At 44.0% G+C, this 22416-nt stretch overlaps 3 protein-coding genes across 3 annotated transcripts; 2 read left to right on the forward strand and 1 right to left on the reverse strand.

Annotated features, from left to right (window-relative positions):
* Window positions 1-371: 371 nt before the first annotated feature.
* N7533_003750 (uncharacterized protein) lies at window positions 372-2225 on the forward strand (the record flags this gene model as incomplete). Its single annotated transcript, XM_057100400.1, has 2 exons — window positions 372-381; window positions 952-2225. 2 exons carry the CDS (start codon window positions 372-374, stop codon window positions 2223-2225), a joined length of 1284 nt encoding a protein of 427 aa, XP_056960030.1.
* Window positions 2226-8244: 6019 nt separating this feature from the next.
* N7533_003751 (uncharacterized protein) lies at window positions 8245-10672 on the forward strand (the record flags this gene model as incomplete). Its single annotated transcript, XM_057100401.1, has 4 exons — window positions 8245-8819; window positions 8886-9159; window positions 9281-10087; window positions 10127-10672. The coding sequence occupies 4 exons, from the start codon at window positions 8245-8247 to the stop codon at window positions 10670-10672; spliced, it is 2202 nt and encodes a 733-aa protein (XP_056960031.1).
* Window positions 10673-11296: 624 nt separating this feature from the next.
* Window positions 11297-11673, reverse strand: N7533_003752 (uncharacterized protein; the record flags this gene model as incomplete). Its single annotated transcript, XM_057100402.1, has 2 exons — window positions 11297-11363; window positions 11441-11673. 2 exons carry the CDS (start codon window positions 11671-11673, stop codon window positions 11297-11299), a joined length of 300 nt encoding a protein of 99 aa, XP_056960032.1.
* Window positions 11674-22416: the final 10743 nt, after the last annotated feature.

A 22416-nucleotide genomic window follows, 5' to 3' on the forward strand; every position in this document is an offset into this window, starting at 1 on the left:
TAGTCTCAAGTAATATTCTCAACACATGGGGGTTGAATGATGGGTGGATGACTTTAATGCCAGGATTTGGATTGAAGTTACTGAAAGCTCTGTTAATGAAACCAGGATTTCTTACATTCTGTCAATCTTTATGCGTCCCGAATAGTAATTTAACTCAAACTCAAAATACCTGCCTAATCATAGAGAGCTTTCTTCTCGGATATTTCCCACGACCTAGTATACATTATATATCCCATCAACTTTCCACACATACTACTCAACCTGAATGGCTCTTTATCGAACTCTTTGTAATACACCCACATACCTCTCAATTAGTATCACAGAATTACAGACTCCAATTGGGATAGAAGTGATTGAGAACAAGAGTCAATATGCGCAAGGGTATATTATAAAAAGGCTTGACCGACAGTTGAATATCATGATTATCTATCGATTATCCCCGGTTAGCTTATAAGTTCGCATTGCAAGATTCAAATACCGATGCGAAAAGTAACAAATAGCGTAAGAGGGCTTTCAATTATACGGTATTGACATCCGAGGCCTTTAGAGGCCGCGCTCAATTTTCCCAGTGGCGACCATTAGATGACCGCCTTGATTAAATATCTCTTGCTGGCTCTGCTGTTTTCGTTTTTCAGTCACATGTAGAGTTCACCGCAGACTGAAGTTTCAAGGTCACGATGTGTGACACCGGTGATACATCACCTCGCTTACCTGCTTGCATACGCACACAGGTATCTCTTTAAAAGGAGGAGCTGGATCCTCTTAGGAGGACCAGCGATTAGTCTGAATATCATCATACCCATATCAGGCATATCTCACATTCTTCACTCGTATCCTTATCGTATCAGGACGCCCTCCGGGGATTGTCCTAACATTCTAATCGCTTCATCTCGGATGCGACCGTCGAGTTGAGAATGCCTTTCACCCGAACCCGTGCCCGGCGTGCATCAGTGGAGGACGAAGTTGATTCCTCGCACGCTCGATCCATCTCGACACAGCCAGACACCCCAGAGGAACCCATCATCGCAGTGGCCCCTCCGCCGAAGCGTATCACTAAGCGCGACCTGAACAAGCAACGAGCGGATCTCGCGAATTGGGACCGCTATGTGAAGGCTCAGGAAAAGATACGCGAAAGGCAACAGAAGGTGCTGGATATGCGCGAAGAACAACAGAGGCAAGAGGCGCGACTGGTAGCCATGGGCCCTCTTGTGCCTGTGCCCCATGGATCATCGTCCTGGGACCCGTCGTGGTCGCAGGAAGGAAGTACTACACTAGTACCACCTGCTCGAGTTCCGTCTCCGCAGCCGACGGAGTTTTCGATAGCTCCAAGCACCATAACCGGGCTTAGAACTCCAAGGAGCGCAGCGTCTTCTACAACCACGAAAGATAAAGTGCCGCCGCTACCCTCTATCTCTCCATTCACTGCCAAGGACCTTGCAGACTGGATGCGTTTTAAGAACCAGATGGTGGTGCATTTCCTACGTCATGAGACCTTCTACCAGCTAGACCGAAGAAGGGTCGACGCAGCTGCGGGGCTTCTAGATGAAGAGAGAACGAGCCAGTGGTTAAACTACCGAGAAAACCTCGCTCGTGAGAACCTCACCTGGCGAACCTTTGAAGATTGGGCTACCTCTCTTGTTGCAGACCCCAATATGGTAGCGAAGGACAGCGTCGACGAATGGTACCGTACTAAGCAGTACAAGAACCAGAGCGTCACCGAGTACTCCACTAAGCTAGTGCAGCTGGAGAGACTCATGCGGCCGGAACGCACGCGTGAACAGAAGATTGAGAGGCTAAGGTCGGGTCTTGTCGAGGAAATTAGCGTGGAAGCTCGCAAGTATGTCAATAAACCAGCAGAAAGCGACGCGTACAATGCCTGGCTGCGTTTCTACGAAAAGATCGAGAAGCAACTCCCGGAAAGGCAGACTGCTATCAAGAAGAAGGAGCACACCTCATATCAGCCTGCTGAGAGGCCTTCGAACCCTCAAGACCAGCACAAGAATGACCGCCAGCACTCCGTCAAAAAGGGTCGTGGAGGCTTTAAGGGGTCGTCCAACCGACCACCGCGACCAGAGGAAGTGCCTAACACGGGTGAAAAGAGGAAGCGGGACGACGCGGAAGACAGGAAGCACTGCACACATTGCAAGCTAACTGGACACACTGAGGATGTCTGCTACAGGAAGCATGGATTCCCTGCAGACTGGCCTCACAAGTCAAAAAAATAGATGACCTAGCACTGCAAACCGCATCAGTACTAGGTCTCGTCGTCGCACCGTGGCGGAATCTTTCCTCTGCCCTCGCATGTGAAATCCTCGTGGCTACGCCCGCAGGATGGCAGTGCGTGTGGGCACTAGTCGATTCAGGAGCTCAGAAGAGTTTCGTCAGCCAAGAATGGGCAAAGAAGCATCTGCGCGCCGCGCAGGAAGCACCCAGGCTCGTCACTGCAGTGGACGGCCACCAGATCAAGTCGTACGGAAGCAGGGACATGGAACTCCAGCTTACCGACGCGTCAGGAGCCATGTGCAACGAAGATGTGACGTGCGAAGCAGTCAAAATGCAGGGATATGTCATTATCCTGGGCTATGACTGGCTGCAGCACGCCAACCCAGACATCAATTGGGCGCTAGGCACCTGGCTCTGGCGATCTCCGTCTTTGTAGCAGAAGGAGAACACTTTTATTGCATTTTTGTCGATGCCGGCAAGATACGCAAGGAGGTTCGTCGAGGAGGAATGCTTGGCATCCTATGGTGCCAGCCTTGGGGTGATTCCATCCACCTTAATATGATATATGAGGGAGAGGCTCTGCCACCAGAATATGAAGAATTCGAAGACGTTTTTGATTCGGATAATGCTGACAGATTACCAGAACATGCCTCTCATGATCATGCTATTGACCTGTTCCCAGGCAAGCAGCCACCACACAGGCCAATCTATTTATTGTCACCCAATGAGTTAGAAGTGCTAAGAAAATACCTGCAGGATAATCTCAATCGAGGTTGGATTCGTCCATCTAAGAGTCCAGCAGGTGCTCCTATCCTCTTCGTACAGAAGAAGGATGGCTCCCTCCGACTATGCGTCGATTACCGAGGGTTGAATGAGGTCACGATCAAAAACAGACACCCGCTACCACTGGTACAGGAGAGTCTTGATCGCCTCGCAGGCGCGAGTATCTACACAAAGCTAGATCTCAGAGACGCCTATCACCGCATCCGTATCAAGGAAGGTGATGAGTGGAAGACCGCGTTTAGGACGCGGTACGGACACTATGAGTACTGCGTGATGCCTTTTGGATTGGCCAATGCACCAGCAACCTTCCAAGCTTACATCAACCGCGCTCTCAGCGACACACTAGATGTGTTCGTAGTGGTGTATCTGGACGACATACTCATCTATTCAAATGATGAGGAGTCGCACCGGCACCATGTAAGAGAGGTACTATCCAGGCTCAGGCACTATCAGTTATACGTAAAGCGTTCCAAGTGCCTGTTTCATACCACAAGTGGAATTCCTGGGGTTCATCGTCACACCAAGAGGTGTTGAGATGGACAAGAGCAGAATTGACAGCATCATAAGCTGGCCTGCACCTCAGAGTATTTTTGATGTGCAGCAATTCGTTGGCTTTGCCAATTTTTATAGGCGTTTCATACGGCACTACAGTGTTAAGATAGCTGCATTGAACGACCTCATCAGGGGCCCTGATGTACAGAAGAAGGGGCGGAACAAGAAGCAGGAAGGTTTCATCTTCACTCAAGCGGCCCAAGAGGCCTTTGAGGAGACAAAACAATGCTTTAAAGACGCCCCTGTGCTAGCCCACTTTGATCCATCGAGAGATTCACAGCTAGAGACAGACGCATCAGGGTATGCTATCTCTGGAATCTACTCACAAAAGCAAGACGATGGCCAGTGGCACCCAGTCGCTTTCTATTCAAGAAAGTTGATCTCCGCGGAGACGCGCTATGAGACTCATGACCTGGAGATGCTAGCTATCGTCAACGCTTTCAAGACGTGGCGCCACTACCTAGAAGGGACGCAGAAGCCCATGGTAGTATGGTCAGACCATGCAAACCTGAGGACATTCATAAGCACCAAGGAGCTATCGAAGCGGCAAGCACGTTGGGCCGAGCGCCTCGCTGCCTTTGATTTCGTTATCCTCCACAAACCAGGTCTCAAGAACCCCGCGGACGCGCCTAGCAGAAGGCCAGACTATGCTCGCGATGCGCCCTCGCATCAGGTCGACCCATACCAGCAGAAGCTATTTGAGAAGCTGAAAACCAGCCTCAAACAGGGACCACTCGCAGACGATGACCCTGAAGCGCCTACAATGGCTGCTACCCTAATACAAGGCCAGGAGTGCCAAGCTGTTGGTGGTATCGATAGCCTAGAGCTTCTACCCACCCGAGCAAGGGCCAGACAGGCCCTAGCAGGAGAGACAGCGCTGAATGCCACGTCTACCGCCTCTATGGTTGAATACATCCGCGGAATGCAAGCTCAAGACCCGCAGCTGCAGCAGATTAACCACAAGATAGGGGCAACAGGCGGCGCAGGACGCTTGGGAGGCACTCCCTGGAGCAGGTCAGAAGAGGGACTACTACGGTTTGACGGCAGGGTTTTCATCCCCCGTGAGCCAGCCCTTATTGCTGAGATCCTAAAGGTGCACCATGATGACCCGTACGCGGGCCACTACAGGGAGAAGCGCACATATGAAGCTATCCGGAGCAAGTACCACTGGGATGGTATGCGCCCACAGATCCAGGAGTATGTGAGGCAGTGCCACACCTGCCAGCTCGATGCGGTGCATCGACACAAGCCATACAGCTTACTGGAACCACTGCCGGTGCCTCAGCAGCCATGGCAGTGGATGAGCGTCGACTTCATCACCGGCCTGCCATCATCCAAGTGGGATGGAAAGACCTACAATGCCATTATGGTCGTGGTCGACCTCTTCACAAAGCACTCATTGTATGTGCCTACCACCAAGGAGCTAGACGCCGCAGGCCTAGCAGACCTATTCTATGAGAAGGTCATGGCCCATTACGGTATGCCTGAGAATCTCGTCAGTGACAGAGGAACCCTGTTCACGAGCGAATTCTGGTCATCCTTCTGCCACCAGCTGGGCACTCGTCGTCGCCTATCAACTGCCTACCATCCACAGACAGATGGGCAGACAGAGCGACAGAACCAGACGCTGGAGTATTACCTGCGACACTACGTGTGCTGGAGGCAGAACGACTGGGCAAAGTGGCTGCCCCTCGCACAATTCGTATATAATACGACGATCCACAGTGCTTTGGGCATCTCACCTGCTGAAGCTCTCTATGGCGCACGACCGGAGCTACGTACCTCCGTGAACAATCCTTCTATGCCTGTTCATGCAGATGCGAAACACCGCACCACAGCTATTCAAAGCCTCCGCAGAGAGCTGGAGCACCGTCTCCAACGCTCAAAAGAGAATATGAAGAAGGCATATGACCGCAAGCATCAAGAGATGACGTTCCGCATCGGAGATTGGGTGATGGCTGATAACAGGCACATGGATCGGGACCGCCCGAACGAGAAGCTTGACCACAAGTATATGAGACCCTTCCAGATCGCCGGCCTAGCTAGTAAACAGGCTTATAAGCTCATCATAATACCCCGCTACCGCAATATCCATCCGACCCAGCACGTCTCGCGTCTTGAACCGTACCAAGGTCCTCCCGTACGGGATGAGCACACTGACCCTGTAATGGTTAACGGTGTACCTGAGTTCTACGTAGAGTGTATCTTGGAGGCAAAGCGGTAGGGCTGAGGAGTACGATATCTGGTCAAATGGAAGGGTTACAGTAACAGCGAGAATACCTGGGAGCCACGCTCTAGCATGGAGGATACAGAAGCACTAGAGATATTCGAAGGGCAACAGGGACAGTCAAATATGAATCAACCAAGAACCGAAACTGCAAAACCCCCCAAATGGCCACGAGGACGGCCTAGAAAGGATGGTGAACTGCCAAAAAGTGCACCAAAGCGACGTCGGGGACGTCCACGCAAGCACCCAAAGCTACCGGTATAGGCTCATCCATCTTTCATCTACCATCCAACTACCAAGCACTTCGGGTCGCAGCGCTACGAAGAAGGGGGATAATGTTACGCCAACCATACAATGAGGTGTAGGAGATGCGGAGGAGGTGCCTATCCACCACCGGAGCCGCTTGTTGATACATCACCTCGCTTACCTGCTTGCATACGCACACAGGCATCCCCTTAAAAGGAGGAGCTGGATCCTCTTAGGAGGACCAGCGATTAGTCTGAATATCATCATACCCATATCAGGCATATCTCACATTCTTCACTCGTATCCTTATCGTATCAGGACGCCCCCCGGGGATTGTCCTAACAGAACTGAAGGAGTGGTTAAATACCACTAATACCTTTTGGGATAGGATGTTCATCATCCGCTCAATTCCCCTAGTATTCGTATGGTATTCGGGATAGACTCGGAGTTATGGTGTCGTAACACACCGCATCGGCATGATACAGACTCTCGAGGGCGTTCAACTGCTCTCATAAAACCTTCAATCAATCATCTGATTCTATTGGACATGTTCAGTACTAGCCAGTACATTAATTCCTCATCCTGACATAACCATCAAGAGATATCGCGATTGAGCAAGCTGAAGACATCAAGGTCCGACCTTCACTGTCAAGAGCATCAAACAGAAGGCATAATCGGCTCGAAACAGTATTAGCACTTGGTATGGAGTCCTGGAAACTTGCTGACCTCATCATAGCCTTAAAAAGAAGGTTTTCGAGGAATGTAAATGGCTAGCAGGTCGATATAATCCAATCCAAGACAGGTTCCTCAATTGGGAGCTTCTTTTCCTTGGGTATCCATGAACCTAATGGTCCTTGGCACTCTGAGTGGCCGTCCTGAAAGATCTTGGATGTTTGCTGTATGTGCTGTTTCAACGCTGTGGTTGAATACCGTGTTGATATTCTTGTATTCCTGCTGTTCGGCCCTCCTTTCAAATTGTATGAGTTAGGAGTCCTAGACTTCGGCAAAATGGGTTATGGGTCGAAGGGTTGGACCCATAACCCATCGCCAAGAACCCATCATTTAGAGTTTAAGCATAAAAATGCCAAGACTTGCCTAATTAGGCCTCCTTATACAGGTTTTATACAGATTTTATGCAGGATGGGTTTTTGATGGGTTTTATGGGTGCTTGGCATGCCAAGAAATGCCAAGAATGGGTCCAAAATATGGGTTCTGCCGAAGTCTAGTTAGGACCGACGCTAGTTATATCACATGAGGTAGCGTCAATGCGACCCTCCGTTTAACTTCGTCGCATCGATGCCCCTGCTAATAAATCATGGATCAACGTATCTGCTACGATAAGCCCAGAATGAATGCCCGATATGTGATGTAAGAGACATCTGCACCGCCCTGTAATACCGCAGCCATGCAACGTCAGCAGATCCCCGCCTCGGACCGGACCACTACGAACATCCATTCGATGCAGAGATGGCAGCAACAGAAGATTTACTAGGCCGAGGCGCCCGTAGACACCGCCACCCAGTTGCTGCAGTATAGAGAACGCCTCGACTCTGCTCCGCAATTGCCTTCGCAGAGCCCGGCTCCGTCGCAGCATGACCTCTCGGGCTCCATCCGACGCCCCGCCAGTGACTGCCATAACTATTGTCACTAGTGATTGATTATAAACTACTACCCACTAGACCGGGTACGGATTCGTATTATTGTCTAGTGGTAAACGAAACCTGGCCATCCTCGTCATGGGCTAGCTAACTTTGGCCAGGTGTTACGTTTGTAGAGACCGCCACAAACGTGGGAATCAGGTGCATACGGGCGCGCCTGTCTGGGCCTAGCAGCTAAAAGCTAGCCGATTCTGCATAATCAGGCATCTGCGAGTCATTATCCATGCATGCATTCCACCACCTATCTGGGCATTGATTAATACCGGGTGGTACGTTCGTTCGCCAACACACGTCATGGACTTGTCAGATGCACATTTGATGTATCTTTTGGGGCAAATTATTTTCCTGTCATCTATTAAACCCCGGGGCTTTCCAGAACTTCTATGTTTGCCCAATTCCCACCACCTTGATTTTTGATTTTGAAGTCTATCTACAGCCTACATCATCTGTGTACACTTACTTCACTACCGCTGCCGGATCACCGGATTAGCCATAACCAGGAGTTGAACTCTCTTGCATATTGTGAAACGTAACTGATTGCCAATTCCACATAACATGGCATCAAATGCAGGCGAGAAGAGCATTTCCGCTTATAGAGAGGCTCGCTCTACATTGGAGGGGAAGCCTCTTGACGCCGAGCAAGTTCGCAAGATGGATGCATATTTCCGGGCTAGCATGTACCTTTGCCTTAGAATGCTCTACATCCGTGAAAATCCACTGCTCAAGGAACCACTCAACGTGGAGTATCTCAAAGCTCGGCTTTTGGGGTATTGGGGATCCGATGCTGGCCAGTCTTTCACTTGGACTTATATGAACCGCCTTATCAAAAAGTACGATCTTGATGTCCTCTTTTTCTCTGGCCCCAGATATAGTGCTCCCAGAATTATCTCGCAGTCCTATCTTGAGGGCGTCTACTCGGAAATCTATCCTGATAAGGCCGAGGATACAGATGGTATAAAGAAGTTCTTCAAGCAATTCTCATTTCCTGGTGGTATTGGTAGTCATGCGACTCCTGAGACTCCAGGAAGTATCTACGAGGGTAGTAAGCTAGGATATTCGATCTCACATGCCTTCAGATCCGTCTTCGACAATCCCGATCTCATTACGTTGACCATGGTTGGAGATAGCGAGTCGGAGACAGGTCCACTAGCGACCAGCTAGCACAGCACAAAATTCCTGAACCCAATCACTGATAGGGCCGTTCTCCCTGTCCTTCATCTCAACGGATACAAGATCAACAACCCCACAGTGCTTGCACGAATTACTCATGAGGAGCTGTCATCTTTGTTTGTGGGCTACGGGTGGAAGCCTTACTTTGTCGAGCGATTTCAACAGCATGCACCAAGCCATGGTAATTACACTCGACCAATGCATCTTAGAGATCAAGGAGTACCAGAAGCAATCTCGAGAATCCGGGACACCATTCCGACCCCGCTAGCCAATAATCATTCTTCGTACTCCCAAGGGATGGTCGGCCCCACGCGAGGTCGATGGCCATCTACTCGAGGGCTTCTGGCGCACGCATCAGATTCCAATTACCGACATTCGCACCAATCCGCCTCATCTTAAATTACTAGAGACATGGATGTAGAGCTACAGGCCAGAGGAGCTCTTCGACAAGAATGGCAAATTAGTTCCGGAACTCAAGGAGCTCACACCCACCGGCAACTCGCGGATCAGTGCCAACCCCGTCAGCAATAGGGGTCTTCTACGCCAACCACTCAAAATGCCGGATTTCCGAGATTATAGGTTCATGGATATTGTCCCAGGCTCAACCATCAAGGGAGGAATAGCCAATATGGCCAAATTCCTTCGTGATCTAGTTGCCCAGAACATAAACAATTTCCGGCTCTTCGGCCCAGACGAGACCAAATCCAATAAGCTTGCCAAGGTATACAAAGCAGGCCAAAAAGTCTGGATAGCAGAGTATTTTAAAGAAGATAAAGACGGAGGAAATCTGGCCCCCAATGGCCACGTGATGGAAATTCTTAGTGAACACACTTGCGAGGGGTGGCTAGAAGACTACATTCTTTCAGGGCAGCACGGACTACTCAACAGCTATAAGCCCTTCATCCACGTCATCGACTCCATAGTTAACCAGCACTACAAGTGGATCAAGAAATATCTTAATATGGAATGGCAATCTAAAGTTGCCTCTCTTAACATCCTCATCACCACAACTGTCTGGAGACAAGACCACAATGGCTTCACCCATCAAAACCCAGGATTCCTCGATGTGGTCGCAAACAAGAGCCCTGAGGTGGTTCGAATCTACCTCCCACCGGATAGAAACACTCTTCTCTCGATCATAGACCACTGTCTCGACAGTGTCAACTACGTGAATGTCGTCATCGCCGACAAGCAGGAGCACATTCAGTTTTTGAACATGACCGAAGCTGTCCAGCACTGCACCAAGGGCCTCAGAATCTGGGACTAGGCTAGCAATGACCAAGGCGCAGAACCCGACGTCATAATAGCATCTTGCGGTGATGTCTCAACTCACGAAGCCTTAGCCGCCACCACGCTCCTGCACAAGCACCTTCCACAGCTCAAAGTCCGCTTCGTCAATGTGGTGGACTTATTCCGACTGATCTCAAGCATACACCATCCACATAGCCTATCAGATAAGAGGTGGAAAGCCATCTTCACCACCGACAAACCCATCATCTTTAATTTCCACTCTTACCCCTGGCTTATCCACCGACTCACGTACAAGCAACCAGGCCAGCATAACCTACATGTGCGAGGCTACAGAGAGAAGGGCAATATCGACACTCCGTTTGAGCTGGCTATGCGCAATCAAACTGATCGATACAGCCTTGCTGTTGACGCTATTGACTTGGTTCAACATCTCGGCAACACGGCATCTGGTGTGAGAGAGAGGCTGATCAATGAGCAGCTAGCGGGCAAGGCCGAGGCGTTCAATAATGGACTCGATTCTGAGCATATTCGGAACTGGAGTTGGCCTTGGCCGAGAAAATAAGATGTTTGAGGTGATGGAAATGTTATGGGCAGAAAGTGGCAAGAGATTGAAGTGAAAGAGTTGTCAGCCAAAGACGCTTTTGATAAACAGGCATGATGTCGATCAACGATTGGAGATCCATATTGTTTCGAAACGACCGAATGTGCGTATATAAATGGTTTTTTCACAATAGCGTCAAATAAATGGAGATACATAGCCTTCGAGACCAACCTGTACCCAGTCCAGTGGGTAGTGTTTTATAATTAACTAGAGTCGCGGGTCGGGTTTCGACCCTGGGCCCAAAATACGCCAGGGAAATTAACTATCAGTGATATATGCTATATTACAGGGCTTGATATATGTTGTAGGTCGTATTACAGATGTAAATAACCGGATATCCTTCTATATCTCTTCGCCAAGGGAATGGCAAATGCCCATATTAAATAGCATTCATGAATATTCTCCCAGTCAGCTCAGGGCTGGTATTCTTTTGCAGAGTCCGGGTTGTCACAACTTGTTAAAGAAATTTGAGACTACTGATTTAAAGGGATATTGTAAAAAGAGATTGTAAACTTCCGACATATCAAAGCTAGACAAATAATAAGTGCTTCGGAATCACACTCATGCCAACCTCTCATTCCAGAGTCAACTTCTGGCTATATCCGATTGGACCTGTGGTACACCATTGGTGTATGCGACAATCCAAACTTCACTACACAGACCATATCAACATTAACATCAAATTTTCATCAAATTTTCATCAAGGCAAAATCAAATACCGATTCTTACCCTGGACGAACTAGCTCCTTTGATAGCCTGAAAGTAGCTGTTTCTTTCACAGTCTCCGCAACGCCAATAAATTCCATTTCCTTCCAATCCCGAGTAAGGAAAAATCCTGTTTTCGGGGTGTCAATGTTCCATGACAGCTGCCAAGTTCGTTTCGATTTCATAATGGGGTCATTAACGACAATACCAAGGGCGGCAGGTGCAAGTGCGAGGATGGAGAGGAATGAGAGATGCATTTTTGGTCTGAGGATACAATTTAAAGGTAAACAAGTCTTCGTGCTGCTGCTGAATGTGTCGTAGGAGCGGGGATAGTGGGAGTTCTTATAGTGGTCATTCAAGTGCAAGCTAGCTTCCTCCAGACTCTCATCATGGTCTCGTTCTTGGTACTTGTACACCTGCCACGTAAGTGTTCGCGGAGTAGGTGATATCTAAAATGACTTATATTAGTTGAACCCTGCATCGAGTGTACAAGCCAATCAATCATATAGAGTCTACATGTCTCGTGTGATACTCTGTGCATTCAGGATATGCAATAAACTCACATAACACGATTGGGCATAACTAGATAGAAGTTTATTGGTCTAAACCTCGGCTCTTTTATTTGATACTAGATTGTATAATAGTAGAACATAACATGAATTTCGCTTACGTGCATACATGCATAAGTTGTCGGCTATTATGCCCATTTTAGAGTCATCGCATGATAATGGCATTGCTTTTACATATCTTGTCTGCGATTGACATATAAGTAGACCTCGAGATAGAACCGCAAGACCCGCGTACCGCCCCGCCCCGCCCCTCAGAGAGGCGGTTCTTGGTCGCGAAGTTTAGACCCACGGGGCGGTTTGAGGACGATGAGAACCGACCCTCCAAGGTTGCGGGTCGACCCGGCGGGTCTATAAACATATCAAACATCTTAAGTCCCGTAATATGTATATCTTATACAGAACGAGCCTGTATTTTTTTGTATTTTGTTTTCAGCCTTATACCCAAAAGTCAGAATCATGGTCTATGCCCATAGCCCTATATGCGTATTATAAAAGGTTTTATTTAGACTAATCCTTTAATAAGAGTTCGATAATTTTTACCAATTTCTGCCGAGCTAGCTAATATGATTCCGTGTTTCTGCTAGTTATATATATAATCCTCATCCCGTCTTGAGCGCTTTGGAACGCGCCTAGATAAATGCCGCTGGGTGCTACTTTCCTCTAATAAGTAGTTATTATTAGGTAGAGGAACCTCATTAGTATCATCCAGTTGGATAAGACTATCGGATATGAACTTGGCTCTTCTCTTCCCAAGTGTACGCTCACTGACAGACGTAGTAGAATATTGCGTGGCTTAAATATCTTTAATAGTAAGAGAATCTTCCTCGTTATCACTGATTGAATTAAATCCTTCGTTTTTCTTTCTCTCCGCATCATTTCGCTCATTCTCTGCTTGCTTTTCTTGTGTATAAAGGTACTCATCAATCCAAGTAAGCTGTTCTGATTCGACATTAAATCTTGCTGTACACATAAACATCATCAAATCTTGGATTGTCTGTGGCTTTAGTGAGCCCTGTTGGTAGTGACAGATATCGCGGGTAGAGTTAAATAACCGCTTAATACTAGAACCACTAGCTAGAATAGTGAGGATGTCTTGGGCGAGGCTTGCTAGAATAGGAAATTCCTTTTCGTGTTCCTTCCAGTACACTAGAGGAGTTGCATGTATAGTACCTAGTAAGGTTAGTATAAGGCAAACCGCGGGAGTATATAAGAAGATAAAGAAGTGGAGGGATTGGCTTACTACTTCCAAGATACCGCATAAACTTATCTGTAGTAGTTGTTTCAGACTGAAGAGATTCGATAGGTGTTACAAGGATATTAATGTCAGATATATTGTTTCTCATGGACTGGACGGTTGACGGAGACCGTTTATAGCACTCTGGGTAAGGTTGAATGTAAGTCTCTAGGGACTTCCTGTAGCGTGGCGCCCAGTGAGGCTCCTAATCCTTCCCTAAGAAGAATACTAGCTTATTCCTCGGCCCTAGGATAGTGGCAATTACATAGAGATTGCCAGGAACATTATCAGTTTTCCTATAATACTCAGCCAGCTTATCCCGTACATAATCTAGCACCAACTTCATTATTTTTTTCTAACCAACTCTCTTCCGTGCTAGCTGGGCTTTTACCTTATTAATATAAGTAAATAAGGTATTGTAGATACTGAAGACATTATGAATAGTAATATCCGTAGTTGCTGAGAGAGATAAAGTGAATTTAAAGAAGGGATAGGGAATTGAGAGAAATATAATTAACCTATCGCCATTCATCTTTATCCATCTTTATGTCGGTAAGGTTGAATTCAGCATAGAATGTATTAAAGGCAGACTGTAGCCACCGGGCATGTCGGAGTATTAGGAACGTTGAATTCCAGCGTATCCGAATATCTTAGATTGGCATAAACTTTGGCTCTTTTGTCTGAAGTTTCACAAAACTCTTACGACGTTGTAGACTTTTGTTGATGTAAACGGCAATCTTACAAACCTAAAGATAATAGATAGTTAGTAACTTAGCGTATGGAATAGAAGAGAGGTAAGAGAAGACTAGACCTTATTAAGAGTAGCCACGATCTTTGTATTCTCTTAGTGAGCCCTAGTGATAGTATCAGTCCCTTTATCGGCCTATTCTATCTCTTCCTAATCGTTCTGTGGGTTTGCATCCATCTGACTAAGTAGCTCTTTCAGACTAAGCTGTATAACATATGTGATATAGGGTATCCGAACAATCGGGATATGGCTAGGTAGCTCTAGACATCTAATAGCCTCTTGAAGACTATCTAGCAACGTACTGTTGTTAGATGTGTTATCAGTAGTAATAGTTAACACCCGGTTAGTAATCTTATACTTCTCAAGAAGATTCAGAAGAACGGTACTTAGATAGGCCCCCGTATACGACCTATATAGTGGCTTAAAGCCAAGTAAAATCTCACAGTAGTTCCATTCTTGGTCAAGAAAGTAACCTGTTACCGCTATAAAAGACTGTCGAAAAGGGGAAGTCCAGCAATCTAATACAACAGAGAGCTTTACACCCTAAGGGAGCTTATAAAGAAGAGTATACTGGTGTTGTTCCACTATCTCTTGGAGATACCGGCGGACTATAAATGCGGAAGGGATTTCGGGCATAGACGGAGCAAGCCGTGCTATTTCGATTAGGGTATAGAATTCAGGATGTTCAATAAGGAGGAATAGTAACCGTGAGGCAGTAATAAATATAATTAACCTCTCTATCTAGGCTTACTAGATAAAATGTAATCTTTGGGGTGTGTGGTATACCTAGTGAGAGATTTCGATAATATTAGTAAGGAAAAGAAATAAGGATAGGAGTTCTCTATACCCTGTTTAATATTATCTGTCTAATATCTTACGACCGAGGTGCTAGCTTCCGACAATTAACCCCTTATATATAGTGCTTGTTCATATAGGTTGTTCCCCGGTGGTGATCGGCAGAATGAGCCAGGATATAGTTACAGGTCTTACACATAACCTTAGGAGTTCTATCTTAAGGAGCTACAACCTATTCAAAGTGATCCTAACACCCTAACTAGTACTTAACATCGAAAATATTCCGTTTTATTTGACTTCCAAACTCAGTCTGTAGCTACTATATAATAAAATCATCATTCATCATCTCTGTCCAGAGGATATAGATCTTCTGTTTAGTAGGGCCAATACATTAGAGTGTCTTAGGGATCAGAGAAGGAACCGCCGGTTAGGTAAAGTTTATGTTAGGGGCAGAACTTAGCATGTCGTGCCCGTTGAGATTGAATGGACCATTAGATAGAAGTAAGGAGAGGGTATCTACTGGGTTATCGCCAAAAATCGATAGGGGATAGTGATCAGAGAACTGAGAGGTCTGGCTCTGTGGCATTTTAACGAAATAAGTATAGAATAAAAGGGGGGAAAGGAAAGAAAGGAGCATAAGAGATGTGCTCGAAAAAAAATAAGAATCAGCTACTATAGAGCAAACAATAGGACTTAGGAGATTTAGATAGATAAAATCTATTTCTATATAGTAATTGGATAGAAAGACCCACTATATTGAGGTTCCCTGCGGTCCAAACTGCAAAGAACCACTAAGAACCTCGTATAACTACAGGAAGAACCGCAAAGGACCTCATATACCCACAATAAGAACTGCAGAAACTGCAGAAAGACCCTCTATATAGTCTATATTACAAGTAAGACCCTCAAATTTCACTAAGTCCGTTCTATAAAGAGAAGAGTACAATCGTTCGACATAGATTACTAGCTTATATTTATTACAGAAGATAATATTTTTTTAATCTATCTATTATTAGAGAATGTAAGTTTTAAAATAATATATAATATAGTCTGTTTAAATCCTAAATAGAGTTTTAGGTATAGACCGAATATATCTTATGAAAGATGGTGGTAGTGCACTTAGGTTTAAATATATATTTCCGAGTGTGTATACCGAATAAACTATACCTTCTATTAAAGCTCACAATAATGTTAGTAATATACTCTATCAACAGGGCGAATTAGTAATTTAATAGTAAATAATCTATATACAATTAAATTTTATCTAATTTCGAAATGGTTGGTAGTTATTTTGGATGAATAGAAGGGTTAAGACAAAACTATGTTTAATAATAGTAGATAATAAAGATGATTCATCAAATTATGCGTCCGAAAGAGGAAACTTATAGCAAAGTTATCTATTCGCAGGTCTATGAGGGTCGATCCGCTTCCGAACTGTATAGACCCGCGGGGCGGTGTGGTTCTACGAGGGCATAGGTTGCGGGTCTGTGAGGGGCGGTTTGTGGTTCAAAAATTTAGAACTGCCCCGCCCTATCTCAAGGTCTAGTACCAATGTAAGGATTATAAAGAGTATTCGAAGTTGAGCTACATTACCCGGTTTTCTATAATTTGAATAGGGTAGCACCTAATTATATTGACCTTAGTGGGTCTATTTAGCTATACTACGTTATCGACAGGACGCCCAGGAAAATTATAATTTCGCAAAATCGACAGATTAACAATTATAAATAATATTTATTAAAGGCTAGGAAAGCAAGACTCTTAAGTTAATTATTTTTTAGTGGGGATTTCTCTCGAAAATTCTCTACAGAGCTACCGTAAAATAATAGAGTGTCTGTTAAGGTAAGTGGCTACTAAATTTGCGCTCTTTAGTGAATGGACGGAGAAGGGCCTCGCTCAGTAATCTGTATGCTAAGTAATCTTATTTAATAGAGATTTCACTACCTAGACCTGCTCTTCATGGTTGGGCAGGTACAGCATATAGGTGAGCTAAAATAAAAAACAGGACTGAGATATTGCCAATAATTACAGAGACTTAATGGATACTTATGGAAAATATATATTAAAAAGGTATATGAGAAGCAGTAGTACTGTACCATAAGCTCTCCCATGTGAAGATAGCTTGTGGGGTGTCTAAATTATTGTTTGGCTTGAGAAAGAAGGGACTCTTATATTAGAAGAGCGAGTATAGGGGTTGTATGGATAATAATATACAGACTTATAGCTTTTGTTTATTATCTGTTATTCCAAATATAAACTAGGACTCCTATAAAATACAGTAATAAATCAGGGGTAAAAGAGTCTAAGCCTAAATATGGAAGGTAATCCTAGGTGGGGCTGTATTAATAACTATGGCTAACTTCAATAAATGTAAAACAATGACACCGGCCTTTAGTTAGACCTGAAACCAGGTAGGATATTTATTGTAATATAAGGCTGGTGCAGATCAGGAACCAAGTTGAACTATCGAAATTAATCCTAAGATATCTATACAAAGAATCAAGTTAATTCCCAATCAACTTATTCTTCTCGTTGTTTATATATAGCCTAATGTTTCCCTCTGAACAATAAGATAATTTATACCTCAGAAACCACAATAATAGTAGGTAGTACCAACAATCTTACTATCCATCCCACCCTAGTCTAAAGAAGCTAGAGAGACCTTTAGATACTTAGTAAATTTTCAAGTACAGGTTTATAGTTCTCTGTGCAGTGTAGGTAAAGATAAGTTGAGTAGTACAGTATCCTAAGATCGGGAGAGGGTTGATTATAGCTGAATATGTACTTAAATTCCATACTATATTCAACTCTATGATTTTCCTAGTAGATCCTTTGTATCAGGCTTGAGAGTATTCTATTGGCTAATTTGGCTTCGTAACCGAATCACGATTAGGATATAGATCCTTAAGTAGGGGGGGTACTTTAAGACTTTCAGGGATCCTATCAGAGCCATATATATTTCTCAATCACTTATTCCAGTATTACTCTTTCTTTCGCAGTCTCTATCCCTCTTTCAAGCAAATAGTATATAGAGAAGCTATAATATATAAGGTGTGAAAGTCTAAGCAGTCACACCCAGACAATAGTTCGACAAAATTGGGCCCTTGTAAGTTTACAGTAATCAAGCGAACCTTATAACATCCGATAAACCTAATCAAGTTTATATTGTTTATTATAAAGTCATAGAAGACCGCTTTAGATACTATGATTTAGCACAGCTCTAGATACTGAAGATCTAATTTAGTACTAGCAAGCACTTGTAATAGTGATCCAGATCCACTTAAACGAAGACTCGAAGTGTATTTAAGTAAATCATAAAAATGCGCCCAGAATTGCACTTTTGAATCTTGCCTAGATGAAGGAACAAAGGGCAGTTTAAGATTTGATAAGTGAATTAAGTGTACAGAAATACCACAGTCCCTCCTAGCCTTCAATATATCTGAAATAACTTGGAGATAATGCCGAATAGTGTGCTCTGAAATAGTCTGATCTATATAAGATGCTACCCAGTCATCCTTTTTCAGAGTTAGGCAGAAATCCAAGTATAGCTCTTTTAATTAAGGAAGTCTCCTAAAGGTATTCAATAAGGAATTTGAGTCCTTACAACTTTCTATAATTGTATACTGCTCCTGGTATATACACTTAAAAGTATTATACACCAGCAAATATAGAATGTGTACCTCAGACAGATGATTAAAGTTGGTCTCTTTTTTAGCAATTTCAATATAGTCGTCTGGGTTCAACATATTTTCCTTGAAAAACTTTAAGTCCTATATTTCTAGGAAGATATTAGTGAATTCACAAATATATATTGTAAGGTGTGTACTAGGATACAGTAGCTCTAGGACCTTATATGTAAGAGATACTATATAACAGCATAGGTCAGAGAGTAAAAACTCTTGTAATACGTTAAATCTGGAACGAGAAAACTGAAACCGGACGTTTCGGAAGATGTAGGGCAAAGAAATTTCTCTCAGTTTTCTGCAAACTAGTAACAGATTTTTCACGTGCTTATTACGGAGATAATTCGTGACATATATCTTAATTTCTGTAGAAAGAAGTTCGATAGTAATGGCAGGTAGGCTTGATCTTTTCATAAATGCGTTTACAATTGATATATAAGATACCACTGAAATTTATGTTAATATATCGAAACTTTTTATAACCCCGATATTGATGGAATCTCCGTTTATCAGCTTACCGATTGAATTTTAGCTGATGAATTAAATACTATTCTGTTGGAAAATTTATAGAAATCTTTAGGTATCTAGCGAATTGTAGAAGCAGTTGAGATTTGGTGGAGGGGTATGTTGGCGTAGGAATATCAATTGATCCTAGATAATATCATAATTCGCCAAAAACTCACTGATGTATATACTGACTAAGATCGGCTGTGATCAGGATCCTATCACCCGTTTTACAATAAACATCACCCAATGTAATAATAAACGCGGGACGTATGGCGCTTAATACTTCCTTTGATCGAAAAGCCAAGGGCTGTTGCCAACTTGGTATTCTGTAACAAAAACATTTACTCTGTTATCCCACAGAAACTAAACCTTTAATGTTAGATGTTGTGATATAAGGCTTATGCAGGATAGGAACAAAGCCATAATATCGGAAATACTCCTAGGTTGCCTATACAAAGAATCAAGGTGATTTACAATCAACTTAGTCTTTGTATTGTATATATAGCCTCGTGTATCACCTTAAGAATAAATAACATAATTCATACTTCTAAACTTCGACAATCAGCAGCTGGTGTAAGATGAGTGTTTGCAACTTACATTATTTGCTGTCTAGATAAGAATCCAGATACCAGTCACAATACAGTATTCCCGATCGAACTCAATGGAACGGCTGAGCAACGGCTACCTTTCACTACCCCTTTATGTCGGCGAGATTCCTAGTAACTGAGAGTGATAAAGACTTGCTGCAATATAGTCCGTCATCAGCACAGCCAAAAAAGAGACGAAGTAACAGGCATCAGCTTAAGCATATGTGCACGAGGACCTGGGATCACTTAGTAATACGGGGAATAGATATAGGCCTTATCCTTTAATATATAGCAGTTTCGTCTTTGCTGTTCGTGCGACAGGCATATCTTCAACAATGTCAGGATAAAGTATTACTGGAGGAGAGGTTATGATATCTGGTATAGATTAAACTAGGAACTAACCTAAAACGACTGCTCTTGCGGTAAGAGAGACCTGGTAGACCAATACTGCAGCCAGGCTTGTCGCTTACTCAGCTATAACCAAGGCTTGACAGTGCTGGCTCTCAGCCTGTCGCCAAAAGCTCGATTTATTGTTGATTGATATATATTATTCCCGGGCAAACTGTGGTCTTTCTTGGTGTTCGTCGATGCTACTATTCTCTTTATTGTCGCTGGATGCTGTGATAGCTCACTCGGCCTAGTATGGGACCGGATGATGTTGTCGTTGAGGCTTCGAATCGGATACGGGACTAGAGGTACATGGCCGTCAGGATACGGAAGCTAATATAATGACAGTTAATCTTTGGTCGGACAGTGTGAACCTGGGAGAGATGAAAACATGCTGGAAGCCTACTATCTATGAAACTTGTCCTATGACTAGAAAGAAGTACTAGTAATCTTTTCTGATGAACAGAGAGGACGACAGGATAGAATATTAAGTATATAATATCTACACTGAGATCCAAAATGCATCCCCGGCCATGGAAGTAGGCTGAGGCAACGTACCATGGTCACTTAGAGGAGATCGAGCGGCTTGTGATCGAACGTTTGCCTTCTTATACAGGGAGTCGTTAGTATAGGATGAATACTCTCTAAATTGCTGCTGATAAAAACTTAGGTAGTTAGCTATTGGTGTTCGCTGCATTCTGGCATGATTGAAGCGACTGCGTAAGGGATGACTTCAATCTATTATTAATCATCAGTTGGCAGCTTATGAAGGCACTTTATAACTCACCGTGCTCGCAGTTTCGATTATTATCGAGATCATCCAAAGTGCGTCAAATGGTTTCCTAGAGGGATAGTAGAGGAAGACTGATACTGAGCATTTTCTATATCAGTATGATTTCTAATGACAAGACAGCTATACTTACTTACTGTTCAAAGACGTCAGTATCGAGAAGATATCTAGTATAGTACCAGAGGTCAGTTTAATTACAAGTGCAAGAATTCAAGGTCAGTTCATACTAAAGAATAGGCGGCATAGATAAAAGGTGTTCGAAATTCTTTGAATCAGAATGAGAAAAGAATGACTGAGAACCACTGTTTTGCTAGTGAGGAATTCGGGTATTTATAGCATTGTAGCCCGTCATTCTGCTTACGTCGACGCAATGATCGCTGTGAATTGTGAAGGCACAAACACTGACAAACCTTCAATTGCAGCTCGTTCAACATTACATTATTGATTTAACGCTGCGTTCGGAGGTATTGCAATTTATTTTTTGGTAATACAGTTTATAAAAACCCTTTCTCGCTATTGGAACCGTTTAAACAGTCGTAGGGACGCCGCAGAAAAGTATCGATAACACATTTCATCAGTAACCATCATAAGTCCGTACCTTATTGCGATGGCCAGGGCGGCAACAGATCATATCATTTCATTTCACTCACCGATGATGAGCGCTTACTTTCACTCAAAAAACCCCTCATCAATATTATATACAACTAGCTCCTTACCTATTTGGCACACATACTTCTTTATCTGGGAGCCCTCATCATTGGGACCTACAGTATAATTCTGTCGGGATTAACTATTTGATATTATCATCCAACAATTCCTAGGGTGTTCTGTACACGTAACTCTTCATTGCACATTACGCAATAGACTTTAATTGGCAGGCCTTGGAAATACACGAAGGGGAAGGTGATCAACTAATTTTCTGAGCGAGTTATCACGTCGATTATGTTTCGGTAGAACAATTGTTTCTGCCATCAGCCTCCTCTTTGCGTAGTACAATACCCACATCGATCCCCAGGGAACTAAGTGGATACAGGAAGGTAGATACTACTACAAGGGAATATTAGCCAATCAGTGCCATGAATGGCCCACAAGTCTTCAGTGAAGTGATTGGCTGATATCTGACTATAGCTCCCAGGAGCCTATAGGTGGTCAATATTAATGTTATAATTAGATACTACGAATACGATATCTGCCAAAGAATAACGAGCCAATCGGTGCCATAAATAGCCCACGCGCACAACATAGCCTCGGTAGATATAATTGGTCCAAGTTTGGCTATAAGCTCCAAGAAGCCTGGGGCTCCCATTCTACCTACCATAATTCGATAGCGCTAATACAATAATACCCCCAACGTACCCATATCTCCATTCTTATAAGCCCGAGATAGAAATGACATCATAGTCTAACCGTTCAGATTCATATATAGCTTGTGCGGATATATTCAAATACGAAGATTATGAGTAGACAAGATCAAACTCTATCGGTACTTTTCATAGAGAAACTTCAGATCCTTGGTGCTCTCGAGTCATATTTGCTCATACTGTCTTCTACATTTATTATTATTTACTCCTAAGAGTATGTTTTGGTTTCGATCATAATAGAGCTTCATACACCTACCTCAGGAGTAATAATTTAGCGGAATCAGGTCTACATATACTACTACCTATGTTTTTCGGTGGAAATAACACTCCGCTAAACCC

Source organism: Penicillium manginii, assembly GCF_028828005.1.
Source record: "Penicillium manginii strain IBT 31320 chromosome Unknown utg000004l:1.0-7231830.0:1.0-7236170.0, whole genome shotgun sequence".
NCBI lineage: Eukaryota > Fungi > Ascomycota > Eurotiomycetes > Eurotiales > Aspergillaceae > Penicillium > Penicillium manginii.